The 25,420-nt window shown below is 34.8% G+C and overlaps 5 protein-coding genes across 11 annotated transcripts; 4 read left to right on the forward strand and 1 right to left on the reverse strand.

Moving 5' to 3' along the window:
• The first annotated feature begins 2,146 nt into the window (after positions 1 to 2,146).
• On the forward strand, positions 2,147 to 4,228 carry LOC140892765 (uncharacterized). The gene is made up of 2 exons (XM_073301752.1): positions 2,147 to 2,884; positions 4,111 to 4,228. Exon 1 carries the CDS (start codon positions 2,227 to 2,229, stop codon positions 2,881 to 2,883), a length of 657 nt encoding a protein of 218 aa, XP_073157853.1. The 5' UTR covers positions 2,147 to 2,226; the 3' UTR covers position 2,884; positions 4,111 to 4,228.
• Positions 4,229 to 6,768: 2,540 nt separating this feature from the next.
• LOC140887670 (probable GTP-binding protein OBGM, mitochondrial) lies at positions 6,769 to 11,692 on the forward strand. Of its 5 annotated transcripts, XM_073295087.1 has the most exons (7): positions 7,384 to 7,775; positions 8,386 to 8,677; positions 9,089 to 9,197; positions 9,861 to 9,943; positions 10,179 to 10,241; positions 10,345 to 10,561; positions 10,661 to 11,692. In XM_073295087.1, exons 2-7 carry the CDS (start codon positions 8,552 to 8,554, stop codon positions 11,527 to 11,529), a joined length of 1,467 nt encoding a protein of 488 aa, XP_073151188.1. In that variant the 5' UTR covers positions 7,384 to 7,775; positions 8,386 to 8,551; the 3' UTR covers positions 11,530 to 11,692. The 5 variants fall into 5 exon arrangements, with proteins under 5 accessions (XP_073151187.1, XP_073151189.1, XP_073151188.1 ...); XM_073295086.1 differs by lacking the exon at positions 7,384 to 7,775 and adding an exon at positions 6,769 to 7,332 and having other exon boundaries at positions 10,345 to 11,692; XM_073295084.1 differs by having other exon boundaries at positions 7,388 to 7,775; positions 10,345 to 11,692.
• A 985-nt stretch (positions 11,693 to 12,677) lies between these two features.
• Positions 12,678 to 18,481, forward strand: LOC140892140 (uncharacterized). Its single transcript, XM_073300899.1, has 10 exons — positions 12,678 to 12,823; positions 14,355 to 14,571; positions 14,670 to 14,827; positions 14,952 to 15,097; positions 15,203 to 15,265; positions 15,386 to 15,478; positions 16,149 to 16,310; positions 16,868 to 16,959; positions 17,237 to 17,406; positions 17,888 to 18,481. The coding sequence occupies exons 1-10, from the start codon at positions 12,727 to 12,729 to the stop codon at positions 18,202 to 18,204; spliced, it is 1,515 nt and encodes a 504-aa protein (XP_073157000.1). The 5' UTR covers positions 12,678 to 12,726; the 3' UTR covers positions 18,205 to 18,481.
• A 674-nt stretch (positions 18,482 to 19,155) lies between these two features.
• On the reverse strand, positions 19,156 to 21,045 carry LOC140893217 (putative receptor protein kinase ZmPK1). Its single transcript, XM_073302284.1, has 2 exons — positions 20,335 to 21,045; positions 19,156 to 20,256 (listed from the first exon to the last, which is right to left on the reverse strand). The coding sequence occupies exons 1-2, from the start codon at positions 20,722 to 20,724 to the stop codon at positions 19,303 to 19,305; spliced, it is 1,344 nt and encodes a 447-aa protein (XP_073158385.1). The 5' UTR covers positions 20,725 to 21,045; the 3' UTR covers positions 19,156 to 19,302.
• A 1,003-nt stretch (positions 21,046 to 22,048) lies between these two features.
• Positions 22,049 to 25,331, forward strand: LOC140892318 (uncharacterized). 3 transcript variants are annotated; one of them, XR_012152802.1, is made up of 6 exons: positions 22,063 to 22,251; positions 22,721 to 22,794; positions 22,883 to 22,969; positions 23,094 to 23,164; positions 23,312 to 23,414; positions 24,813 to 25,331. XR_012152802.1 is itself a non-coding variant. In XM_073301167.1 (5 exons), the coding sequence occupies exons 1-5, from the start codon at positions 22,225 to 22,227 to the stop codon at positions 24,914 to 24,916; spliced, it is 399 nt and encodes a 132-aa protein (XP_073157268.1). In that variant the 5' UTR covers positions 22,065 to 22,224; the 3' UTR covers positions 24,917 to 25,331. The 3 variants fall into 3 exon arrangements, 1 of the variants encoding a protein (XP_073157268.1); XR_012152803.1 differs by lacking the exon at positions 23,094 to 23,164 and having other exon boundaries at positions 22,049 to 22,251; XM_073301167.1 differs by lacking the exon at positions 23,094 to 23,164 and having other exon boundaries at positions 22,065 to 22,251; positions 22,721 to 22,798.
• The last annotated feature ends 89 nt before the right edge of the window (positions 25,332 to 25,420 follow it).

Raw genomic sequence — 25,420 nt, forward strand, 5'->3', positions numbered from 1 at the left:
ATTGTTTTATATCTCTAAATTACAATATATATTTTTCAGAATCCTTTACCATTCCTTATTTTTATGTAAAATAAATTGTAATGAAATAAAATCAAAAATATTATTGGATGGGAAACGAATATCCCATCATAATTGCATAATTTACATTACATGCAAAAAATTTCCATACTTCCAACATTACACTCATTAAAATTTATATATCCCTAATAATTGTTCTTATCGTAATATAATCAATTATTTCACAATTTGAATATATTAACTTCAAGTACGGCATCGTACACTGTTCAAGCAATCAAGCTTCTCTTTATCTACCTAAATTAACCAAACAGATTATCTCCCTTTTTCTGAGTCAAAATCAAATTAGATTTTAAATAAAATTTATTACACCGTCGTATGAATAATAATATATATTAATTATGCGACCTTCCGAAATGAGTGAAACTATGATTTAAACCTTTTTTTTTCCTGGCATTGTCGTGGAAGAGGAATGGTGCTAGTATATTATATTAATATATATGAGTAAAGAATGATGATATAAATTCTTCAATCTGCCACATTTATTTCACTTACCCAATTAATAATCATTCACATGGACCACATACCAAATACATTAAAAACATTTTACATATAAATCATTAAATACTATTTAGTATTTACGGACGTACATCCTTTTTCCCCCCTTTCTTTTTTTACTATTTTCTGTGTGATACATATTAAGTATTATTAACATATATATATGTATGTATTTAAAGATTACTGCATTAACTAGCTTTCCTTCTTCAAATACTCATCAAAGTCTACTATATTTTTCTCAAACGTTATTTCAATACAATACACTTATTTTAAATTATAAGTGAACAATATATAAAAAGAAATATGTGCATCTGAGCTTGATCTCGATTTCAAACTTGAATAATAAGATATTTTATTTGGATTAGAGTTTGTGTTAAGCTCGACTCAAATTATTCGAATATACGTTAAAGTTCTCATATATACCACCACACGAAATCTCCATGGTAAACAGTGGTTTTTGCACTTAGTTAATTTTCGGAGTTAATTTGGATGGCCTATGTGCTCGTAGCTAGCTAGTAATTTATGATTGATAAATAATACTCTACAATATAGCCTTTTGACATTTCTAACCAGTAACCACATTTGAAGGCTGAAGCAATCCTTAAGCATATCTCCTTTGACATTTCCAATGCAAACTACTGAATTCAAGCTAGCTAAATATCGCATTTTTATTTTATAATATCAAAGGTGCTACGTGACAAATGCATGCAACTTGAAATACACACACATATATATATATATATGTCTGATATAATAAGTATTGATGTATGTAGTACTCGATCGAGATTTTATAACGTGTCAATTAATTAGTGCATACCCCATGAAAATTAAATAAACATTTTTTCAAATATATATATATACAAGTGCAGTTTTGATACATTTCATTAATGGTCTTTAAATTATATTATACATACATAAATATCTTTGATCAAATTATATTTTACGTTCTTATGCTATTTTCCAATAGTTGCCCCTAATGTTTTTGGCGCGGGGAACCAAATCCGAAGTTTTAACCCAAAGTCCCAAACAAACCATTAATTTCCAAGGGGTGATTGATTTCAAGTCGATCATTTGAAGTCGCTAGCTAGAAAATGGTACGGAAAACTTAATTTAAATCGAACCTATTTACTATTGTTAGATACGTTATAATTGAGAGTTATATATATTGATCACTTAATTGGTCTATCTTATCTTTAATCTATCTTTTGAAATTAAGTTAAGTTCAATTTCGATATAATCTTAACATGATATCAAAGTCACTTGACCTCTATACGTTAGAACTCGTACGTACAAAATACATATCCCGCAATGAAAATCGAATTATCTCTAGTCTTTACTACTTTACCTCTCCAAGTTGCAAGGCATTTATAGGAATTATAGCATAGAGTGGGGTACCATATTGAGACAGATGCATGTATAACAATTAATTTATCTGCTTTCACATATGTATAAAATAAAATACACCCACATAACATTAAAATAACAATTTAATTATTAATCCCAATGTCCCCATTTAATTTAATTTAATCCGATGGAATCACAAATTAAACCCAACTCAAGATCCATCCTTTCAGCCATAAATATTTCTCCCATAAATCAATCCACTACTAGTCCACACTTTGTTCAAAGCAAAATAATACCCAAGACGTTACGATGCCTTTTAGCAGCAGCAGCAGCACTGATTTCCACCAAAAATCATTCAGAATCAGACACGAAGATGGCACCAAGCTCTTCAACAAGCTTCTCTCCAAGGAAAGCTCCAAATCCCATCCTTCTTTCAGGGTCTACTACGGCGACGTATCGGGCGCCGTTCCCTTCGTGTGGGAGACCTGCCCCGGCACCCCCAAGCACACGCTTGCGGACAAGTACTACTCCAATTACGCCCCGCCGCTCACTCCCCCGCCCTCTTATAACTACGCCCACCACGGCTTCAAGAAATACTCCAACACCACTCACTACTCCAGTCGATCCAAGCTGCTTCTCTACTCTTTCCTCAGGAGAATCAACCCCAAGAAATACCATTCCTCGTCCTCATCCTCGCCCCGATCCACGCTTTCTTCTTCCCGCTCCTCGTTTTCGGAATATGCTGCCACGTCCACACCCAGAGCCAACACTTTCACCCACAGGAGAAAGCGGTTCACGAGCTGGGATAATTCGTCCTTCTACGAAGATCAGAAATCATGTGGCGGCTCCGCCATTGATCATACTTCTCCCAAATCGTGCTTTAGACCAGCTGGTGGATACCCTGTTTTGATCGTGAAGAAGGCTTTGCTGTCCATTGTTGGCCGTGGATCTCATGATGCCTCCTGAGGTATATATATATATGCATGAATCCATCAGCTGAAAAATTAATGTTTAGCAAGTGTTTGTTTGAGAGAGGTTCTGACAAGCACTTATCAACAAGCTGTGCTTTCTTAGAAGCTCTCTCAAATACTACCTTGGTGATTTATATGTCAATGGTGTAATTCCATTACATATATCTCTGTGCTTTAAGGTTGCATCTTTACTGGTGTGTTTGATTTGTTCTGTTTACTCGTGTTCTTCATGTACTTGCATGTTCCTGCTTCTAGATTCATTGTTCATGAATTGAAGTTTGCTCATTTTATCCAAATTGTAACTTCGTTTGCTGAATATAATAAGAATGTACATCTGTAGCATTGCATCATCATCCAGCAGTAATTGTTAATCTTCCTTGAAATTAATTGATTTTCTTTAAGGGAAAACATAGTGGTATCAAAAATATGTTAAGTGGTCATATCAGTTATATTTCGACAATGCAATTAATAATTAGTCACATATTTTCCAATAATATCTCCTTTTTTCACCGACACGGTAGCAAAAGCATCGTCGGAAACATCATCAATATATAACGCCACGTCAGAACTCCGATGAAAAACGAATGAATGTAGCTAGCTCTGTCGGTTGTGAGGGACTTTATATAATTTAATCTAAAAAAAAAACAGCCCACTTGACAGTATGATTATTATTCTACATGCCTAGCTAAGCTCGCCACAAATTAAAAGACCTTGCATGCGATTGGAATATTTTGAGGGTGGCCGCAAAGTACAGTGATTATGTATCGAAACAGTACTGTGCATTAATATTAGTGGGATTAATAATCTGTCGAAAATTAGAGTCAATTATTTTCTGAAAATGCTAGCGTACGTACAAGGGAGATGGTGGGGTGTGTCGAGAATATATATTGTATGCGCGTGTAATAACTAATTTTATGCAAGCCCACCAATTAAGTTAATTTATTTTGATGTACTTGCAACATATATATTAATTCAGTCCCCACGAGATTCAAATATATAAACCCAAGAAAAAAATCTGGATCCCGACTTGATTATAATAAATATGGTGACAAATAACAAGATATGTACAACTTCATAATAGGGGAAGAATGAAAGGAATCTGCAGCTACCAAAGGGTCCATCATATCAAGGACTTGAAGATATATATATTTCAAAATTTTCTATTATATATATACGCGTGTGTGTGTGTGTGTGTGTGTGTTGATTGATTTTCATTTGGTAGGTACGGAGAAGATAAGAATTAATGCATGGAAAGAAGTAGGTGTGTACAGAAGCTGGCAACTGGCCACCCCCACACAAGAAATACATGCTTCTTTATTATGCAAATCAATGAACCTTGGCATTCATGTGCCTAAAAAGCTTGTATGAACTTTGAAAAATACATATTTGAGTGAAATGGGATTTTAATATAAACTGGAACTTGGCATTAAGTAGGTTTTCTTTGATTTTAATTTACTCTTTTATTCACTTTTTTCACGGATTAATATTGTTACTTTGAGACTTAAATATTGCTGATGTATCTGAGTCATGTTAAATTCAGTGATAAACTCTTCTAAGGTTATAACAAGGTTAATGAAATTGAAAAACTATATAACCTAATGATTTCATGGATAAAAATTGATGTATATTATGTAATTAATTCAATAAATAATCGTGACACAAAAGACTTATTTATTCTTAATAAAAAGTTACAATTTACCGTCAAAAAAAAAAAATTTAATAATCGTGATCACAAAAAAAGAATTCGATTCCTAGCTAAGTGGGGAATTTGACCTTTCTAATCCCCCATCAATGGCTGTATAATGATATCTCATGAATATTTAATGTTGTAGCACAGTGATGCTACGTGACATGCATAAAATCTGATTTATAAAGATATATTAAATTGGTTTTTTTAAAAAAGATATATTAAATTATTGTCGCCATAAGATATATTACCCGCACGTGGCACTTTCTGAATCGTTAAGCATTTATGCCTGGGGATATTTTTATTTTCTGACCCTTCATTAGCTAACTTATAGTTTTTTTTGGTTAATAATTTATTTAATATTTAAACGAGTTGGTTTTGTCAGATAATAAATGAACCGTCTTAGTTAATTATATATATATATATATATATATTTTTTTTTATCATTCTTAAATTTGCGAATTAGACTGTTCATATCTTTCCCATTCAAGGACGTGATTTATGCTGGCGTTATGATAGGTTAATAGTAAGGGTGTAAACGAGCCGAGCTATTCGTGAGCAACTCGCGAGTAGTTCGGTCAAAGCTCGACTCGAGCTCGAGTAGCTCGAGCATACAATCGAGCTCGAGTCGAGCTTTGAAACTATGTGATTGAGTAGCTCTCGATAAGCCACATATATATATATATTAAAAAATAATATAAATATATATAAATATAAATATAATATATATAATATAATATAATATTTATATATTAATTTATTTATAATATTTATATATTTATTTATAATATTTATTATATTTATATATTTTATAATATATATAATATAATATAATATTTATTTATTTATTAATATATTTTTAATTTTTATATATATATATATAATATAAAAGCTCGAGCTCGAGTACTCGAACTACAATCGAGCTCGCTCGAGTAGTAGAATATGAGCTCGAGCTCAAACTCGAGTAGTGTGCTCGAGTCACTACTCGAGCTCGACTCGGCTCGATAACACCCCTAGTTAATAGGATATATAAGTGTTGTTTGTCTGATTTTTTTTTCTTCAAAGTTTAGTCTAACTTCGAACTCTCAAATATCAATTACATACACAAAATCTTTCTTGTTTTATATTAATTTTTAAATATTGTAATCGTCGTGTGATGTAAATAATAAAAATTTATTTTTTAGTTTTGATCAATTATTCAATGTTGGATCAAAATAAATTATAAGGATTGAAAAAAATAAAAATTTTAAGTTGTATTTATTTTTATACTACTCTGAAGTCTAAATTCATAAAATTCTCAAATGAGCTATTTCAAATATATTTTTTTTTATAAATTTATTATATTTTATGGTAATAATATATAATTTATTGCATTAACTTCAAGTGTGTAATTTATAAGTAATGAACTCTGGAAGACTGGAACACGGGGCAGAGCCAGAATTTTGAATGTGTATGCAATAATATTTATTAATAATTAAAGCAAAAAAAAAGCCATAGATTAATCGGCATGTTGAAATAATGTGTCATAAGATTCGAATACAAGCTACACACGATAAAAAACACTTGTTAGTCTATGAGAAAATATATATCGAAAAAATGACTAAGAACAACAAGTACAAATCCCACAACTAAACAAAAATTGATAGAAAATAAAAACTATACGTCCGAAAAATAAGCATGAATTGATTCTCAGATCATAAAAAGGGCACAAAATTTAAAAAAAATTGAATGATCAACAAACATTAGTGGAAAAAATGAACATAAAATTTGGTGAAATTTTGGATTCTACATAAAATAGAAGATCAAATAATATAATTATATGAATTGTAATGATTTTTAATTTAATCGAAGTGTATATCACCTATGACTCATGAGAAAAAAAAATCATTGTAGAAAAATTAATAGTCAGTCTATCTAGATGTAATAACACAAAAAAAAAAATTTGAGCCTACAATTTGGAGATGAAAATTATAAAAGAAAAAAAAATATTGCTTTTTGGGCTTAATTAATGTGAGCAAATAGGTCTCTAACAAATAAAATATGAAAAAATTTCGGTTTTTTGGGCTTAGTGTGGGCAGATGGTATCAAGACGAGAATGAAACTCTATGTACGCAAGACAAAATTGTGCCGTAATAGTGCTTGACGTTTGCTTACTCTCTCAACTCTCTTGTTGGTCATGTTTTTGCAGCAAAATACTTTCCCCTGGGAGATATCGTTGAAGCTCAGTTTGGTTCTAATACATCATATGTTTGACGAAGTCTATTATGGAACACGATTTATTATTGAAAGGATTACGATGTCGTATTGGATCGGGAAGTGTAGTCTCAATTTTCAAAGACCCTTGGCTATTGCGTCCTCATTCTTTCGAGCCTATCGCAATTCCTCTTCCAAGTCGAGCACATTTGAATGTTAGTGACTTGATGAAGAATTTTGGAGAGTGAGATTGAGATGTGATTGTTAGTACTTTATGGAATATTGATCGCGATGAATTATGTCGATCGAATACCAATTCAATCGCAAGCACCATACATCCTCATATGGCATTACTCAAATACTGAAAAATATACGGTTAAATCTGGTTATCAGGTGGCCACAACTAGTACTGAGGGTGGAAGCAATGGATCTGTTCATGGGCTACAGCTAGATTTTCGAAAATTATGGAATTTGAACGTACCATAAAAAATCAAAATACATCAGTGGAGGGTATTATTCAATACTATTCCTGCTCGAGTTAATCTTATTGAGAGGCGAATTCAGGTAATACTTGATTGTCTTTTATGTAATTTATCTTCTGAAGATTTTTCCCATCTATTTTGGTACTGCAAATGGGCACGTGAGGTTTGGAAATCATCAATGACGTCTGTTTGGATAAGTTTCGTGAAGGTAGCGTGGGGAAACTTTTTTGTCCAAAAATAATAAATAATGGGCTTACTAATTACCAAAACCTTAATGGATTTAGCGGGACCGCCTACTATTGGGCCGGGCTGCCAGTTGACCGGTTTCAAATGCCGGCGGCATCTTCCCATGGAAACACCCCATCCCCATCTATTCTGCTGGCTGGGGAGCTACTTCGCAACTGAAGTTCGCCGCAGCCATCTTCTCAAGTATTACGCAAACTCTTTTGGTGAATTTTCGGCGTGATGATACTTTGTTTGACCACTTCATTTTGTTGAAACTTGCTTTGAGAATTCGAGAGCGAAGTGAGTTCTGATTCCTCCGCCCATCACCTGTTTGATGAAATGTTTTGAGCTAGATCTCTATTCTGGTTTTCATTTATCGTTCTTGGCCAAATAAATCATTTTGGATGTATGGGTGATTGGAAGGGGGGGAAAAACATATGTTACTCCGTTGGTTTTCTGTTTGTTAAGGTTTATCATGATGTTGTTTTTTGTTCTTGAGGTTCTTTTTCCAGCTTCATTCTGTACTCATTAATCTGAAAATAACCTGTATTCTTATATATAAGTGCTGCTTGGGGGTTGCATATGTGCTATGTTGAGTGTTGTGAAATGAAGTAGATGGTTGGTGGAGAATACAGGTCATTGCCGCAAGATATTCCTTTCTTACATTTAAGTTGGAAATCGTGCTTTAATGCATTTTGAAAGAAAGTATTTTTCAGCAGTACACCGGTCTGCGAAATGCAAGCCTTAATTTTTATTCATCTAACCTTGCTGCATTTAGTTTCCCTAATTATTATTATTATCTGAAAGTGGGGCCTGGACAATAGCTTCATGTTGTGATAATGGAACTCACTCTTATCCATCTTCCCCAAAGGAATTTAAGTGTAATTTATTCTTTTGGCCATAACTGCAGGAACTTTGGTACTTCTATTCTTAAGCGTAAGTTACCCTTATATGGATGCCTATTGGTGCATATTTCGGTAAATGGAGTGAGGTATGTGAGTGTTTAGTTTGTGTTTGGGACACCCATCCTGTTGTGCCGGGAGGTCAAGGATTTGTGGCTGACTGTTGAAAGAGAGATGTGGTTAGGCAGTAGGTATGCACTTTCCTATTTGGAATTTGCTGCGAAACTCCCTAAATCACCATGTCGAGCCTGTTCATATTCAGATATTCCCTACAAGAAAACAAAAATGGCACCATTACAGGTATTTTCCACCTTGGTTTAGATCTGAGCCATTAACTTTTGAAGTTCAAAAAGTTGAAAAGATTTCCTATATAATATGAAACTAATATTATAAGATCGGAACTAAATAATCATAAAAATACGAAAACTTAAAGAGGTATGATATGATCTGATAAAAATGGAAACTTTTAACATATTTTGTACTTAGCATGGTATTTCAATTGAGAAAATCACGTAAACCTATTGTAGTGGGGGCGGTGGGGCGACTGATTTAAAAATATTTATCATTTTTTTATCGGCAAGGGAGCATTAGCCCAACCCCCTTACCGCTCATCATTTTTATGCTTCGGGCATCACATTTTCTACTTATAGTTTTAACTGTAAATTATGTTGGTTGATAAAGTGGTTACTGTTACTTATTTGTTATTTCCAGGAGCGGAGAATGATAGACCGGTTCAGGCTATGGGCTAAAGGAGGTGAAGGTGGCAATGGTTGCACCAGCTTTCGTCGTAGTCGTCAAGATCGTCATGGCAAACCTGATGGTAGATTTACTATTATGCTTGATTTTTTGGGATAATTTCTTTTGGTTGGAATCGATTGCCCATAGTAATTAAAAGTGCAAGGCAAAACAAGGGTCTTGTTGTCTAGGCGTAGACACACCAACTTATTGCATCTAACTCTGCCATGCAGGATAAGGCATAATATTCTAGAAAGTAGATATACAAAGAAATTAATTTCCTAGCTTTCAATATATATTTTAAAAACTATTCAACTACAATAAAACATATCTTCCTTAGTTTATGAGGAAAATGGCCACTATGATGAACGTCACCTTGAATTCATGTAATCCTTGCATGAATCGCATTACAAAGCATGCTTTGAGCCTTTCAAGGCACGTGCTTTGATAGAAGACTCCACTTTGGCTTACACCTAGATTGTGGTCCAAGCCTCATTGCTACACAGACCTGCACACATTGAGGGCTTTAGTAATTTTGGTTCAGTTTCTGAACAATGTCTCCACCTGGAGCCGCCCTGTTTTTTGTCTGTTAGCTTGATCATTCAGTCCTCTTTAGGTGACATATTTGAAATTTGTTTGATTAACTTTGCTCCGTGAAGAATAAAATTTAAACTCTCGTGATTTGCTAATTTAGATTCTCTACATTCTTATCGTGTCACTTTCGCAGTCTGATGTGCACCTGATGTAGGTGGCAATGGAGGAAGAGGTGGAGACGTGATTCTAGAATGTTCTGCAGCAGTATGGGACTTCAGCGGGCTACAACATCACATTGTAAATCACCTATGCCCTCATATACTATGTTTTTTCTTTTTTGTTTTTTTGTTTTTTTGTTTTTTTGTTTTTTTGTTTTTTTGTTTTTTTGTTTTGTTTTGTTTTGTTTTCAACTTACCCCTGCATTTATTGATCGCCATTTTCTTTTTCTTTTTTGAGGGGTATATGTGTTGTTGTTTATGCATAAGTATGCTTGCTTTGAGAGCCTTGGATTAATTTTCCAACTTTATCCTAGAATGCAAAGCGAGGGGGACATGGAGCTTCGAAAAATATGATAGGATGTCGAGGATCAGACAAGGTTTGTAACATGCATTTATTGATCTCATCTATTCTCAGCGCCTCTCTTCGGCGAACGGGCATAAACTTTGAAGGAATTCACTGACAATACATTCATAACATAGATTGTTCAGGTACCCGTTGGTACAGTGATTCATCTTCTTGAGGGTGAAATTTCCTCTTTAGTTGAGAAGGAATCTTCTGGAGTCCTGGATCCTTGGGACATTCCCGGGACACTTGATGCAGGTTCATCTGTATCTTCTCGACTATCTCTCGCTGGCATGACCAGAAAGTTGGATAAGACCGACGTTATTGTTGAGGACACAGCTTATTTGAGCAAAGGTACCTTCAAAGAACCAATTTGCACTTCTCAATCTGAAATTTTTCCTCGATTTTCTACTTCCGGAAACAACTCAAGAAATCAGCCCAATATACGTGAAGCATACAGCGATTGCAAGGATTTGGATGGTGAAATAAAAGTGTCCGGATCTGATTGTGAGGAGGATTTAGCTGAAAATCAAGAAATACAATATAATGTTGCAGAATTAACACATCCTGGCCAACAAATAATTGTGGCTCAGGGAGGGGAAGGCGGCTTGGGGAATTTACATTCCGCGAAAGGTTCAAAGATGTGCAGAGATACGAACTTAAACACTGAAGTTTCTGACGATGACCTCGGTACGCAACTCAATCTTGGCTTCCCTGGTTCAGAGGTCTTGCTTTTGTTAGAACTCAAGAGTATAGGAGATGTTGGCCTCATAGGAATGCCTAATGCTGGTAAAAGCACACTTCTTGGTGCTATGTCGCGAGCTAAACCTGCCGTAGGCCATTATGCCTTCACTACCTTGAGGCCTAACTTGGGAAAACTAAACTATGACGACATTTCCATCACTGTGGCTGATATCCCAGGTCTTATTCGGGGAGCACACCAAAATCGTGGCCTTGGACACGCTTTCTTACGTCACATAGAACGCACCCGAGTCTTGGCTTATGTGGTAGACTTGGCTGCTGCATTAAATGGTAGAAAAGGTATTCCTCCTTGGGCACAACTGAAAGATTTATTGTTGGAGTTGGAGTTTTATCAGGAGGGGCTGTCGGATCGACCGTCGATAGTCGTGGCAAATAAAATCGATGAAGATGGAGCCGAAGCAGTGTATGAAGAATTGAAACAAAGAGTGAGTGGTGTTAAAATTTTTCCAGTTTGTGCCGTTCTTGAAGAAGGTATAGGGGAGCTAAAATCTGGTCTGAAAATGCTTGTGAACGGAGAGGACTCGTCGAGGTTAAAAATAAACAACATTGTTTTTGGTTAGATTATCAGTGGTTATAAATGAGCTATTTTTGGTATAAATTAAATCTGATCTTTCTGGCACTTGCTGTTAAATTTACCAAAATAAATTTGTTTTTTTATATATCGAAATTAGAATATGCCATTACTTCTTGTTGTATTAGTATATTTTTCAAATGAAATGAATGTAATAGATTATTATTATTTTTATATATTTGTACTACATGCATACAATATTTCTTACATCTCAATCTTTTATTTGATCAAATTCCTTCCAAGTTCTAACCAGAAACCGGATGAAATCTTATTTTTATTATTAGTTAAGTCAATTGTCTTCAAATTTCTTTACTCATTTCTTGTTCAATTTTAGCATCGTGGAAAATATGATCGGCTAGAAGTCACATGAAAAATCACTTAGCGAAAAATCTTCGTGCATATTTTGCGTACACTAATGACATTATTTAAGAGTAAAATTTATTTTGGTTGATAAAATGTTAAATTGATACATAAAGTATTGAAAATAGCTTAATTGATACATGATTAAATTAAAAAGTCGATTTTATCCTTTAAAAATTATTTTTAAGTCCAATGATTTTTACTAAATTCAACTAAGTGCACATTTTTTTCAAAGCAATTTTTAATGATTAAAAGTGTAAAAATAAATTTATATTAATTAAAAATTATAAGAAATAAGTATCTAACTATTTTCATAATGTATTTATATTTTACTCATTAAATTATTTATTCAAATATACTATATTTTAAAATATTAATAAATATATAATGAATAGTATTTTTTTTCTATTTATATTAAATTATTATCCATTTTTTTGAAAAAAAAAAAACTTGGCTTTTAATTTAATCATATACCGGTTAAACTATTTACAAGATTTTATATACTAATTTAATATTTTGTCAATAATTCGTATACCATAATAAATATTACTCCATTATTTAATACATGATTTTAAGTTTTAACGGTAGCTAAAAAATTAAAATTAAAATTAGAATGAAAATGTGGACTTTAGTGACCAAGTCTCTTTAATTACAAATGGTCCTAGAAAAAAAATTATATTTCTATATGAGCCCCAAGAAATCTGAAAATGACAAAAGTTCCCAGAAAAATCTCTAACATATATACTAGGAATTTTTCTGTCCGCCTGAACCGCCTTTTTCCTCTCCCTGGAAGTTCGCCTTCGTACTCTGGAATGAACAGACAATCATGGAGAGATCTCCTGGTACAACTGCAACTGCTGTGTTGTACCTTTTGGCGCTGATCTTCATCTTCTCACGCTCCAGTCACGTGGCAGCACTCGCCGGTAATCACTACTCATCCAACCATAGGGCTCGGCTTAAACATCATGCTTATTCTTTGCCAAATTTGTAATTGCTTGCCCTAAACTCAGATTATTTTGCATAATGATGTTTGAAATTTAGGTTTTCTTTACATAGTTATGTTCGGTGTTGATAGTGTAACTGAAATCTTTTGCTATGTATCGTGTGTGCAAAGAATGTTTTTATTTTCCCAGCGAATAAAGCGTGCAAAGTAAGATCTTTTGTCCTTCTAATCTCCTGTTCTTTTTTGCAAATTCATGGTTTTCACACTCTTATCTGTTGCTTTGGTTCTTATGGTTTTAGTAAGCTAATAACCTTTGTGACTTCACTAGCTGGTTTAATTCGATATCATCTAAGGTCCTGTTCATGGGGTTGTTGCTTAGGCAGTACTTGGTAAAAATCGTTTTTATGGTATTTGGAAATAGTCAAGGGGCCGCATGCATCATTCTTATTCAACACTCGAAATTGTTTAAAATAGAAACGATATGAGGCCGTTCATGATGATTTTGTTCTCATTCAGTTTCTGTCATAAGAATGTAGGCATGGAAGGCTGTAGAAAACATGTTGGTTTGGGTTGGTAGTTTTGGATTTCTAAATGCTGATCAAGTTAGATAATCATGAAAAGGTAATGGTTTCTTCTTAGGAAATGGTGGGATTGAAAACATAATATATGTATGTCTTAAGTATTGAGCTACTTGTTGCCAATTGAGATTAGCAGGTTGTTTGAGCTGGGTAGATGATTATATCTGATCAACATGTGACTGCTAATGCTACTTGGGAGGGGAAGCAGAATTGGGCGAGGACTTACATTTTTTTTATTTTTTTGGGTTCCGCTTGTGCGAAATGGATCGTGGATTTATGTTGGCAAATGCTGTGGGACTTTGTATTCGTGATGTTGAAGTTTTGGTAACTCTCAAGAGTTTTAACCAATACAAATATTGTAACTTATAATTATAAAAAACTTTTATTGTTGAAATCTGCAACTTAATAATCATACTTTACAAGGTCTTATAACAGTGCAAGGTTGTAGACTTGTATCTATGAAATATGCTACCCTAGAAGTTGCTGATGATTTCGTCCTCGGTGACTTGTAGTACAAGAAAAAGAAATTAATTGTATCCATCTCTGATCTCTATGGTGTTCTTCTGAAAATAATGTTAGATTGTTAGGAAATCCGGTGAAGGCAAATCTTGGTCTTGAATTTGTTGATGCTGCAAAAAATTTTGGAGTGATTTGGTGCTCTTTCTAAACTATTTTTGAAGTGTTGTGTGGCCATTTTCTTTTAGCATCTACAACTGAAGGAGCTTGGATTTGTGAAGAACATACTTTTTCCGTAAATTTGGTATTGTATATACTGATAGGTCGTCTCGTAGATTGAGCTTAGGTCCTTGCACTTTATTTTCATCTCCTTAGCCAATTTAATGATGTTTTTACTGTTTACTGGGGATATTTTTTTGTTCTTTGTGTCGTTACACATTACCTTTAAGCAATATCGAATGTCTTTTCAACTTTCAGGTTCTGAGGTGGAAAATCATCATGTAGTGAATGTGACTCCGAATGTGCTTGTGGAATCCATTTCATCTGAAGGCATAGTACGGTGTGCACGTGTTCCTATTTCTGGGTTGTCAAGACTGAAAATTGGGAATTATTCCAGTGCACGCCGGGTCAACGTGGTTCCTTCCAATGGAATTCCTGAGAAATCGTATGACAAAATTCAGATTTGTTTGCACAGGTTGGTTAAAGAGAAAGCTTTTCTGCAAAATTCTTACATGTTATCCATTCAGTTTTCTTATCTGCAGATTTGGTCCCTTCCATTTTTTCTTTTTGCAGCAACTCTTCACTTGGATTGTGCCATTGTGGGAAGGATAACTGGGAAAGTATCCATAATGGGATATGGAGCTCCGCTGTTTCCCCCTACCAAGATAAATACATTGATGTTAAGTTTTCCAATAACTTGTATGGTTCTGTGATTGTCAGTGATAAAATAGGTCAGTCTCTAAATGCTTGAGGTTTTTACTATGGTGCTCTCATCATCTGGTTATCTCTTTCTATTCTGTCTTCTAATTCATTTATGCCTCACTCTCTCTCCCTCTGTGTATTTGTTTTGGACAGAGTTTCACAGATGGCGTTTAATTAGCCTGGCCGTTGGTCTTATTTTACTGCTGTTGGCCCCAATAGTCAGTAGCTGGGTTCCTTTTTACTATAGCAGTTCAATGGCCATTGGAATCTGCCTTGTAGTCATAATTGTTCTCTTCCAGGTATCTTAAATAATTTGAATTCGATATTCTAAATATACGTTTCGTCCAGATGCCTTTGTTATCTATCCTGGGAGCTCCTTTGAATTTTTTTTGGCTACTGTGCAGGGAATGAAATTGCTGCCAACTGGTCGGAAAAGTGCTCTCTATAGCACGATTTGTGGTTTAGCGGTCAGTATTTCTAGTTATTTTATGATTTTGTTATCATTTGAGATGTCCAAATGTCTCTCTGCCTTCTCTCATTTTAAAATTTAATGTAGCTAATTGATACCTTTAATGTTTCTATTTCAGCTTGGAGCTGGATCATTTCTGCTAAATAGATTATCAATGTTTGCCAACTCAATTCTTGTGAATTTTGGATTCAGTGAAGAGATGCACAATCCTGTAAGTGATAGTAGTTTATTTGATGCAGTAAAAAAATGAATTTTGCACATGTTTCTGTCAAAAATTGATTTATCATTATAGTGATACTTGAATAAGAACTACAATAGATTGCAAAATTCTACTTTTGTGGGATATAAAAATGACAACTCAACCAAATTAAAAATAACACTAATAAGGACCTCATGGTACAATATGAAAGGAAATAATTTCTGAAATTATCTTGAACACATTTTGTCAATTAAATGAATCTGGTGATGGGTCACATATTTGCTCTGTCGTAATTTTAGAATGCATGTGCTGTAGATTAAGTTACAGAACGTTCATGGAGCAGTACTTTGGCTGATATCTTTACTAAATAGCATAATGAAACGCAGTCTGGGTGCATCTTGCTTGAATTTGAAAATATATAACATAAACATATTGTACCTTAACTGGCAAAGGGTTGAATAATTTTTCTATGTGATGCTGGTACTTGCTCACTATGGGGCTGCTCTATTAGTTATGCATAACTGTATGTTTGAGTGCTCAATTTAACATATGCTCTTTCATGATAAGCAGCATTACAAATCTCCTTATCTTCTCTCTTATTCTTTCTTTTGGTCTGTGTTTATCACTTGAAATTCTTTTCCTTGTTCCATTTTTTTCACCTTTTATTGTTCATTCATTGCAGGTGCTCGTGTTCTTGGCAGTTGGACTTGTACTTGCTGGAGCTGCTTTTGGATATTGGCTTGTTCGTAAATTTGTTGTTTCTGAAGACGGAAGTGTTGATGTTGGTGTCGCCCAATTTGTGAAATGGGCATTGCGCGTAATCGCAGTGACTTTTATCTTTCAGGTTGTTTTATGTTTTCTATCATTTGATTGCTTATAGGCGAGTATGGCCTTCTGTATGCATCAAGTCTTTCTCTGTAACAGATGTGGTTGGAGTTAAGTTACAGAGTTTATCTAGCTATATATGCAATATCATGATATGTAGTTTCTAAGTACACCTTGATCATTTGTTCCTTTGATTTTGTCATTATAGATTCATCTTCTCTTGGTACTTACTAACTAATGAAATTTCCTTACGGACAATTTATCTTTTATCTTCCGTAGTTGGCTTAATCTGATTGCATGTGCTATGTCTATCTTTTATATATGATTTTCTGGTTGTACAATTTATTCTGCTATGTCCTATGATTCAGTTTTTGTCGCACTTTTTAGAAACCTCGTATATGTTTTTTTACTTGTATCTAAATATTTTGAATTTATTTTTCATATTTAAATAGTTAGGTATACTTGAATTTCCTTCTCACTTTTAGCTTGATGTTTCTCTTACATGCATCTAAAGGTTTTCTTTTTTTAGTGTTACTATCCATTATCTTTCAACTTTTCTTTGTACTCAAATTTCAGAGCACTCTTGATACCCCTTTGGCGATGGGACTGCTTGTTTCTTTTATGGTGATATATTTGTCTTTCACTTACATGAAGTGGGACAGCCTCTGGTAAGCATCATATGATTTCTCTTTATTAGTTTGTTTTTGCTATTTCTTGTATTTTACTACTCAGTTTGCGATGCATGCTTCATGATTATTCGAAGATGATGAAAATATTGAGTTCTATGGATGGTAAAAAAGTGGAGTATTCTGAACTTTGACGTGTTAGTTGCTCTTATTTGTAGCCTGTTATAATTTATTGGCCGAAACTTAGTTCCCTAGATCAACTAATACTACTAATTTTTCTTATCATGTGAGTATATCTGATTGCACGCTTCGATTTCAGGGATCATACATATTCTGAGAATGGGAGTCTGAAGAGATGGAAAAATGACAGGCTGATTAAGAAACATAAGCGAACTGAATTCTTAAGTAGGCCTGGGGCTATGCATTCTCAAGGAACTATATGGGAAATCCCCAGGAGTGTGTCTCCACGGTTGAAATCTCCTTTGAAAGGTATCTACTGTGGTTGGTTATTGCTCTCTCTTGCACTTGCTACTTTAGTATCTGTATGTGTTGCATGTATGTTTGAGCAAATGGTTATAGGCTGTAGATACACAAATGCTGGCTATTGAAGAAGTGAAAGTGATGTATCCGCTGGTTAGTCTTGGATAAAGCTTTTAATAGAAAAGGAAAAACATGTTTTTAAGTTGCAGTTATAGTTGAAGTGTGCAACTTCTGGAAAATGCCTTTGAACAATTGAAGTCAGATGTTTTTCTTGGCCAAAATTCAGGTGGCTGGAAAAGAGAGGTAGGGTAGTTAAGATCCAGCTGTGTCTTTTATCATGAGAGGCTTGATCAATCTCCGTCACTAACTTTGCGAACTAACTTGGAATCATAATATGCTAAGACACGTGTCATTAAAGTTGTTTGGCCTGGGAATCATTAGAAAAACATAGATACAAGAAAATTTTTCTAATATATTTTATGTCCCCTAGGTATTTCATCACCATCTAGCGGCAATGTAAAAACTCCGTCGACGTACTATTCAACCTTCCACAAGACTCCCACTAGGAAGAAATTTTCGGAGGAAGAGTGGAAGGAATTCACAGAGGCATCTACTCGTCAGGCAATGGCAGAGTGGGCATCATCTCCTGAATTTACGGAATGGATGATGAAGAATGCTGATAGGATACAGCTCCACCATGGAGATAGCTCTGAAGAATCGATCGGAAGCGGGTCAGATTGGACGGATGATGACAAGGCTGAGAGCAGCAGCAGGAGAGGTCTATTAAAATGGCAACCACGTGGTTAGAAGGTATCTCTACTCCACATTGGAACTTCCGAGTTCTTGATAAACCAAGGTTTTGCCAATTTTTGCGCGGTTTCGGTCTTCCTCAGTATTTACTCTTTTTTCTAGCTAGGTCAATTGTCGTGTTACATTTGTATATTGTATTGTCGAAATGATTCGATATCTTGGAAGTTTTTGATCAAATTAGTGCTAACACAATGCAGAGTTCTTGTAAATAGGACGATGGAGTTGACCATCGGAACTACTATCCCATGAACATCTGTGTTACTTCTCAAATTCAACTTTTTTTTTTTTTTTTTTGTCTTTTGAAATATTAAGATATTGTTTTAAAGGTGTATCTAACACTAATTACAATTGGAAAATAAAAAGTGATAAAACTCATAAACTATATCTTGATTGCAATAATTACTTGATTGTTTAAGTTTTAATTATAGTTTTTATGTATGCTTTAAATACAAGTTTATTGATTTATTGAATATTACGTCATGAACTTTGGTGTGTTTGGAAAAACTTCTAGTTTTATATCATATTAGGATTCTAGGATTCAATGATTTTCAGACTCTTTCTTACTTTACAAAAATAAATAAAAAATTGGCTAGTTCTTCTCGAAATATTTTCCTTCCCTTTTTTATATCTTCTATCTGATAATAATCTTTACTTCAATTATGTTAAAATAATCTATCATTAAGTTCTACTTTAATTCAACAAATTTTATATAAAAAATCTTTTTAAAAAATACCCCGATACCATTCGGAAAAATAAAGATAACATATTGATATTACACCGTTGCCCCTACTCCCAACCCTACATAAGGTAAAATTGTAAAGTACGCATTATCTCATCCAAAAAATGAAACCAACATAAACGAATTTCCCTAAAACTATATCTACAAAACATCTTCCAGAGTTCCAGTGAAAGCCGAGGAAACGAATCCAAGCATATTTAGCCCGAAGATCAACATAAACATATAATTTTACATTCATCTACATAGAAAAAAATAAGCTAAACATGAAACATTTTCCAAAGACTAAGCTCAAACCAGTATCAAAACTTGACAACTCTGAAAAAATCGACCCCAAAACGATATCGGCCGACTAGTTATCAGCTCGGCCGGGAGGCTTTCCGCCTCTTCAGAAGGACACAGTATCCAAGTCCTCCCAATACAACAAAGAGAATGAATCCATCAACCACTACAATCAATATCACCATCCATTTCTTCAATCTAGACTTCTTGCCATGCCCATCTCTTGTTCCTTCACCCACCTTCACCATATAGATAACTCTCCTCCCACCGTCGATTTTCTTGATTCCCCTAGCCATTCTATACAAGGAGCATTGTCCTGTATGTGAATCATCATCTGTTATCTCATATTGTGTTGCAGCACAGGTACAATCATTCAAACACAAATTTGAACATTCTTCTTTAGTCACATTAGCTTGGTAAACACCTCCATTCAGTACACTAGCCACGCCTTCCAACTCCGTCATCTCCGTCCCCATCTTGCCACACAAATCATCCAAATTTTCTTGAACGTTGATGTAAGAACACGAACCGGATGAAGTGCAAATACCGTGAGGTTCACAGGCTAAAGGAAGATCACAAGTTGAGTTGATTGCTTGAAATGAAGCTTCAAACTTTCCCTTTTCATTCGAGTAATAGTAGAGTCCCAGATTACCAGTGCCGCCTCCCAACGCTAAAAATCGTGGTGGCTCGGGACTCATCGTTGTCACGCGTCCTATTTTTTGTCTCCCGCTGAATATCACCAGCCCATTTGATGTCAGCTGCAAATGTGTGATGTTTTGGTCTCCAAGAGGCCTGAGTTCCCAGTAAGAATACTTCCACTTGTCAAAATTTATGTACAATGCAATCTTGCTATCTTGAATTTCAAACGAATAGAACAAAGTTGAGTTTGTTGGGAACGAAGTCAATCGAGTCTGCGAACTTAGTCTCTGCCCCCACAGCATAATATCAGTAGGAAAATTGAAAGTCTGCCATTTTATGAAGTTTCCAGCATCCACTAGAACAAGATTTCCAGTTCTTAGCAAGTATAGTCTCTGCCATAGTACAAAATCCTGAATCAGATACTCGGAGAACTTAAGGTAAACATACAAAACAAGACTTGTTCAAGTTACCTCGACACCTTGTCCGGAAGTTCCACTCCTCCATCCAATTCTTTCTTTGTGACCCCCCTTCAATCTCAAGTCTCCATCTTTTGTGAGTTCAAGAACACATTTTTCCGTGGTGTAGAATCTTGATAAATGGCCGGAGCTCCACACTCTGACGTCTGCAAGAAAGACATCGATCGAACAGGAGTATTTTTCATCGACGGCTTCCACATTGATGGCTGCTCGGAACTTGGGTGGCATTTGCTCTGTTTCGATGAGAAATGCTCTTCCTGTGAATCCCTTTGTGTATTCAGTGGGAATGGCTAGTGTCACCCGGTAGCCAATTTGCATTTCTGTATCAGAGATAGTCTTTGCCAGAAGTTGTAGTTGGAGTACAAAAAGGAAATAAATTTTCATCGCAACTTAGTACTTTTATCTCCTCTGGCATTCAATCAGGGGGTAGGCAATGAGATGTGGTTTATTCTGGGATTCTGTTCCATGGAAAAAGTTGTACAAATATGTTCCTAAAGGCATCACAACTTTCATTGGCATTGTTCTTTATACGCTCATACATGCATGATGAGGCGGACCCGGATTTCGAGGGAGTGACTAAAAAAAATAGATAAAAAAGAGTCGAATTTGATTCAAAACTCGAATGATTAAAGATTTTTTTTTTTTTTTTTTTATCTTGGTTTTTAGTTGATTAATATGTTTACGAGCTATTCGAATTATTGTATGAGAGACTCGGGAAATGTTTAGGCGTAAAGCAAAGGTAGATGGATCTCATGGGAGGGGTCTTAAAGTTAATGGGATGCCACTTAGAAATCATGAGTAGTGGATTTTGTAAAGTTGGCAAAAAAGAAGCAAGCGATGGCCGATGAGTGTTGGCAAGTAATGAAAAGCATGTGGTTGGTAATGGAAAAAAGTATTATATTTCTATTTTCCTCTTTAATTAAGGAAGCTTTTGTCGACCCCTGTGATGCTTGTCTCACGTACGCATGAGGTGTGAAATGAGGTCATGTTTATAAGTACGTGGCTCATCATGGCACATTCTATGCTAGGATGAGTGTTTTCACCCCAATTTTCAGTTTTTCGTGCGAATGTTAAAAAACAAAAACAAAAAGTACTGATGGGATCCTAATGTTTTTTTTCAGTGAACATCTTTGTGTTTAGCGTGATGTTCGCGTGAACATCTAAAAAATACATTGAAGAATAAGAATTTCTCTCGATATAATATAAAATTTTCTCTCATTTTATACTGACATTGGAAGACCCATACATGTTGGTATGTTTAGTTTGTCCCACATCGGTTGGTTGACCTGAGAGTTTAATATATAAATAAAGACAACCCTCATCTTTTGAGCTAGCTTTTGAGGTGAGTTAGGTCCAAGTCAATTTATTAACATGGTATCAGAGCCCAAGTTTCACCATTATGTGTTGGACGGCCCATAGTTGAGCCTCACCCGTCCTATAATTGGGCCACCCATTAATTTCTCCCTCAAAAAAATCCAAAGTTGTTCAGGTTCATATTCCCTAATCGCGTCAATCTCTCATGATATCTGTCGTCGTCTTAATAAACTGGTCTGTTGCACGATGACAAGTAACAAATAACTCATGAACTTGCTCGCAGAAGCTTACTTAGTCGACACAATTTGTTTTTTTTAAGGAAGTTGTAACTGATGGTTTGGTTATTGTAGTTGATGAAATTTGGTTACATTTTTTTTTCTATTTTATGAATTTAATGGTAAAAATATTCATATTATTTATTTATAATAATATAAAATACAAATATTAAATTAACCCACAATTATGACACTCCCCACACAAAATCTCACACTGTAAACAAAATTCTCCATTTTATCGTTGTGGTTTTGCGAATCCGATCGATCTCCAGCTGTTTGGCGTAACAACGTGTGAATGAAACGGCCTCATGCATCCATTAAGGTTTGTTTTATTTTTGTATTTTATTCGTATTTCATGCTGTTGATACATAATTTTGGTGTCGATTACAGTCATCCGTTTGATCGATTTTCATTTCTTTTTTCGAATTTGAATCATAAATGGAAAAAAAACCAACGAAAGGATATCGTAGTGATGGGATTGCTAAGGTATTCGTTTCAAAGATTTGACAGTAGAGGTTGAATCGAATCGAGCCCGTGCTTGAATTCAAAATATATGTTGTCTGAGCTTTGAATTGAGCTCAAAGTCAAGTTTGAAACTTTTTAGGTATTTGCTTCGATTTGGTTAGTTCGCACCTATTGTGGACTGTAGACACGAGACTTGTGCTTTACATGATTATGTTTTAAAATCGGAAGGTTGGTTTGAGTAAGTTTTGATTCTTGTAATTTGTTTATGTTCACTCCTACTGTAAATTTGTGGTGACTGCGCTTCTTATCTTCTTTGATTTGGACAGAGGCAATTTGAAAGTGGAATGAAGCATTCTCCAATCTGTGATTATGGTTCCCTTCCTCCAAAGATACGACGAAGGCAGGTTTTCTTTGCGCTAAGACTTATTTTTTGTTAGTTAGACAATTGACACATTGCATAAGTCGGATGATATTATTTACTATTGCAGGAGCCTCAGAATCTAACCCATGGTAACGTGGTTTGTGATTTTCCATGGACATGCGAATATGCTTCCTCCAAACATGGGAATGGGGAGGTAGCCAAAACTAGACCACTGATTTGATTCGGATGTGATCAGCACTTAAAAAGAATATATAGACCTGATCTTCAGCATTATGACTCCTTGGTTTTTTGTCTTTAACTATTGTAAAATGGATCAGATCTGTCAAAATATGACAAATTTACTCGAGATCCCCAAATCCATTGAGCTCCGAGCTCCGCTGTTTATAATGTAAAAAATGTCTTCTGTTTCCTTCTTCTCTTTAGTTTGATTTAAGGTTAAGAAAAACGATGCTAATCTTACCTAATTTATGTAAAAACCTCCATGACATGAAATTATTTTTTAATGTTGTGTTTTTTTTTGCCATCAAATGATCAGGTTAATCTTTCATTCGACGGTTCTTCTTCATCCACTCGTGTAGAAAATGACAGCATTCAATCAATTGCTGTTGATGGACCTGTTATCAAATCAACTCCTGAAGGTAATCGTTTACCCTCTTATCTAATTCATTCTGAGCCCTTGTATTGCTTCCAGTTCCTGGATAATAGCTGGTAATTTTCTCCGTCTGTGCTTTGGGTATGCTTATGTGGGCTTTCCTGTTACATACAATAGATGTAAAACCATTCTCGGATAAGATAACTGTACATATTTTTCAACTAGTTCTCGAGAGTGTTGTACTAATTCAGAAACCATCTATATGCATTGAACGCTAATTATTTGCTATAAATTGTAGACACTTTTTGTTACTGGATCAATCAACTGCCAATTAGGTCAAAGATATCTTTTATATTATTTGAAATCTTTGCCAGCCTTTTCCAATGAATTTGAATTTCATTTTAGAGTGAATCAAATTCCTTAATTAGCTTTAGTGAATCTTTGTTTGATCAAGTAGAGTTTACCTTAATAAAACATTAGAATGCTGCATCGGCTTTTTCATCAACAAAGAAACAAATGGCAGATGGTTTTCTTTTAATGCTGGACATGTTCACTCTATTCCTAAGCTCGTGATGGAGGAGTGAATACACATTTCGATTATTTGTGGATTTAAACACACACATGGAGTTGCTAGCATTGGTGTTTCGGAGAAATTGTGGGAACACATCTTACATCATGATTTTATTGGACATCTAAGGTTTAAATGAGATTTTTCCAGGCCTCATATATTTCACATAAGTTCGACTTCATAATGTTTTTTCTGATTGCCAGAGGCTGAACTTGGTTTTTCTGTGTCAAAGATCTAGTTCTTAAATTGAAATCTATAATTTTTGACAAATAAAAATGCTTTTTCTTAACTCATGTAGTCATGTAGTTATTTTGTCCATTTTCAATTGGATATTTTTAAAATGTGACTGTGTGCTTAAACTTTACTTTAGACTGCTATGAACATGGAAAAGCTAAAGAAACTTTCTGCCTTCGAAGGAATACTTCTCTCTTCCATCAAAATCTATCAAAGTGTGTTTGTGCTTACCATGTTTGACGCATATGTGGTCGAAGATTGATATAAGGGAATAAGCAATCTATTTCCAAAATTAAATGGATACTGCACTTGTGGACCATAGAAAGTACATATTAGCTTGTGATTTTGGCTTTTCTCTGTTACCGGTGTTCGTGTTTAGTATCTCTTGTTCGAAGTGGAATTTCCATTACATGAATGGAAAGTAAATTGTGACTAAAAATGTAATGGGTGTTTTAGAACTTGGACTTGTGCTATCTTTTCGTATGAAATGGCATTTTTACAATGCTGTCAAATGCATCATATGAACCTGGAACTTTTCTTTTGGACCACATATAACATGTCAGTGCAAACCTAAAAAACTGTCTCGTTTTGTTTATTTCCGTCGTCAAACCAACACTATTTGACTTGTGTTCTGCAATGCAGAAATGCAATTCAGACTCGCAAAAAGTTACCAAGAATACATGAAGCTGATCCTCATACCAGTTGAGCGTGGCACCGTAATTCCCTATATCTCATGGATGGGTTAGGCAACTCTATCGAGCGGATATACGGGTAGCCTCTGCACTGCCTGACTTATCTTCATCTGAAGCAGTTGGACAAAGAGAGGATCGGAGCCAAGGATGAGAATGTTCCCTTGGATATGATTATCCATCCTTGTAAAGCTGAGGCCAGTATCTGGAAGAGATTCACCGCAATACTTCTTCTCCGCATCATCTGGCTAAACTCTGGGAAAATGATCCCAGTCATCGTGCTCTAATTGATGCCATTTTCCCAAAGCTCTGATCATATCAGGGAGAAGGAAATCATTTTCTTGGAAAGTGCAAACTTAAGATTGTTGAGTTTAAGATATTTCTTTTATTTAACTTCATATCTTTGATTGATTCCAAGAATTTGCTTTTCCTTTAATCAGGCTTAATACAGTCAGTAGATTATCATCTTGCTTTGCACATTGCTTGTTTGGTGACTTATGTAATCGACCACCTGATCCCTTTGCGGTTATTCTATGCGTTATCGGCTATATCCCAACCAGC

The sequence above is a fragment of the Henckelia pumila genome, chromosome 3, assembly GCF_033568475.1.
Source record: "Henckelia pumila isolate YLH828 chromosome 3, ASM3356847v2, whole genome shotgun sequence".
Taxonomy (NCBI): Eukaryota; Viridiplantae; Streptophyta; class Magnoliopsida; order Lamiales; family Gesneriaceae; genus Henckelia; species Henckelia pumila.

Excerpts from the sequence above, each read along its gene's own strand:
- LOC140887670 (XM_073295086.1), top strand. The coding sequence starts at position 8,552 with ATGTGGTTAGGCAGTAGGTATGCACTTTCCTATTTGGAATTTGCTGCG. Across the intron at positions 9,944-10,178 it reads GCGGGCTACAACATCACATT|AATGCAAAGCGAGGGGGACA; the intron begins GTAAATCACCTA and ends ACTTTATCCTAG. Across the intron at positions 10,242-10,344 it reads GATGTCGAGGATCAGACAAG|ATTGTTCAGGTACCCGTTGG; the intron begins GTTTGTAACATG and ends TTCATAACATAG.
- LOC140892140 (XM_073300899.1), top strand. The coding sequence starts at position 12,727 with ATGGAGAGATCTCCTGGTACAACTGCAACTGCTGTGTTGTACCTTTTG. Across the intron at positions 14,572-14,669 it reads ATTCAGATTTGTTTGCACAG|CAACTCTTCACTTGGATTGT; the intron begins GTTGGTTAAAGA and ends TTCTTTTTGCAG. Across the intron at positions 15,479-16,148 it reads GTGAAGAGATGCACAATCCT|GTGCTCGTGTTCTTGGCAGT; the intron begins GTAAGTGATAGT and ends CATTCATTGCAG.
- LOC140892765 (XM_073301752.1), top strand. The coding sequence starts at position 2,227 with ATGCCTTTTAGCAGCAGCAGCAGCACTGATTTCCACCAAAAATCATTC.
- LOC140893217 (XM_073302284.1), bottom strand. The coding sequence starts at position 20,724 with ATGAAAATTTATTTCCTTTTTGTACTCCAACTACAACTTCTGGCAAAG. Across the intron at positions 20,257-20,334 it reads CTTCCGGACAAGGTGTCGAG|AGACTATACTTGCTAAGAAC; the intron begins GTAACTTGAACA and ends GTACTATGGCAG.
- LOC140892318 (XM_073301167.1), top strand. The coding sequence starts at position 22,225 with ATGAAACGGCCTCATGCATCCATTAAG. Across the intron at positions 22,799-22,882 it reads CAAAGATACGACGAAGGCAG|GAGCCTCAGAATCTAACCCA; the intron begins GTTTTCTTTGCG and ends TTACTATTGCAG. Across the intron at positions 23,415-24,812 it reads TATCAAATCAACTCCTGAAG|AAATGCAATTCAGACTCGCA; the intron begins GTAATCGTTTAC and ends TCTGCAATGCAG.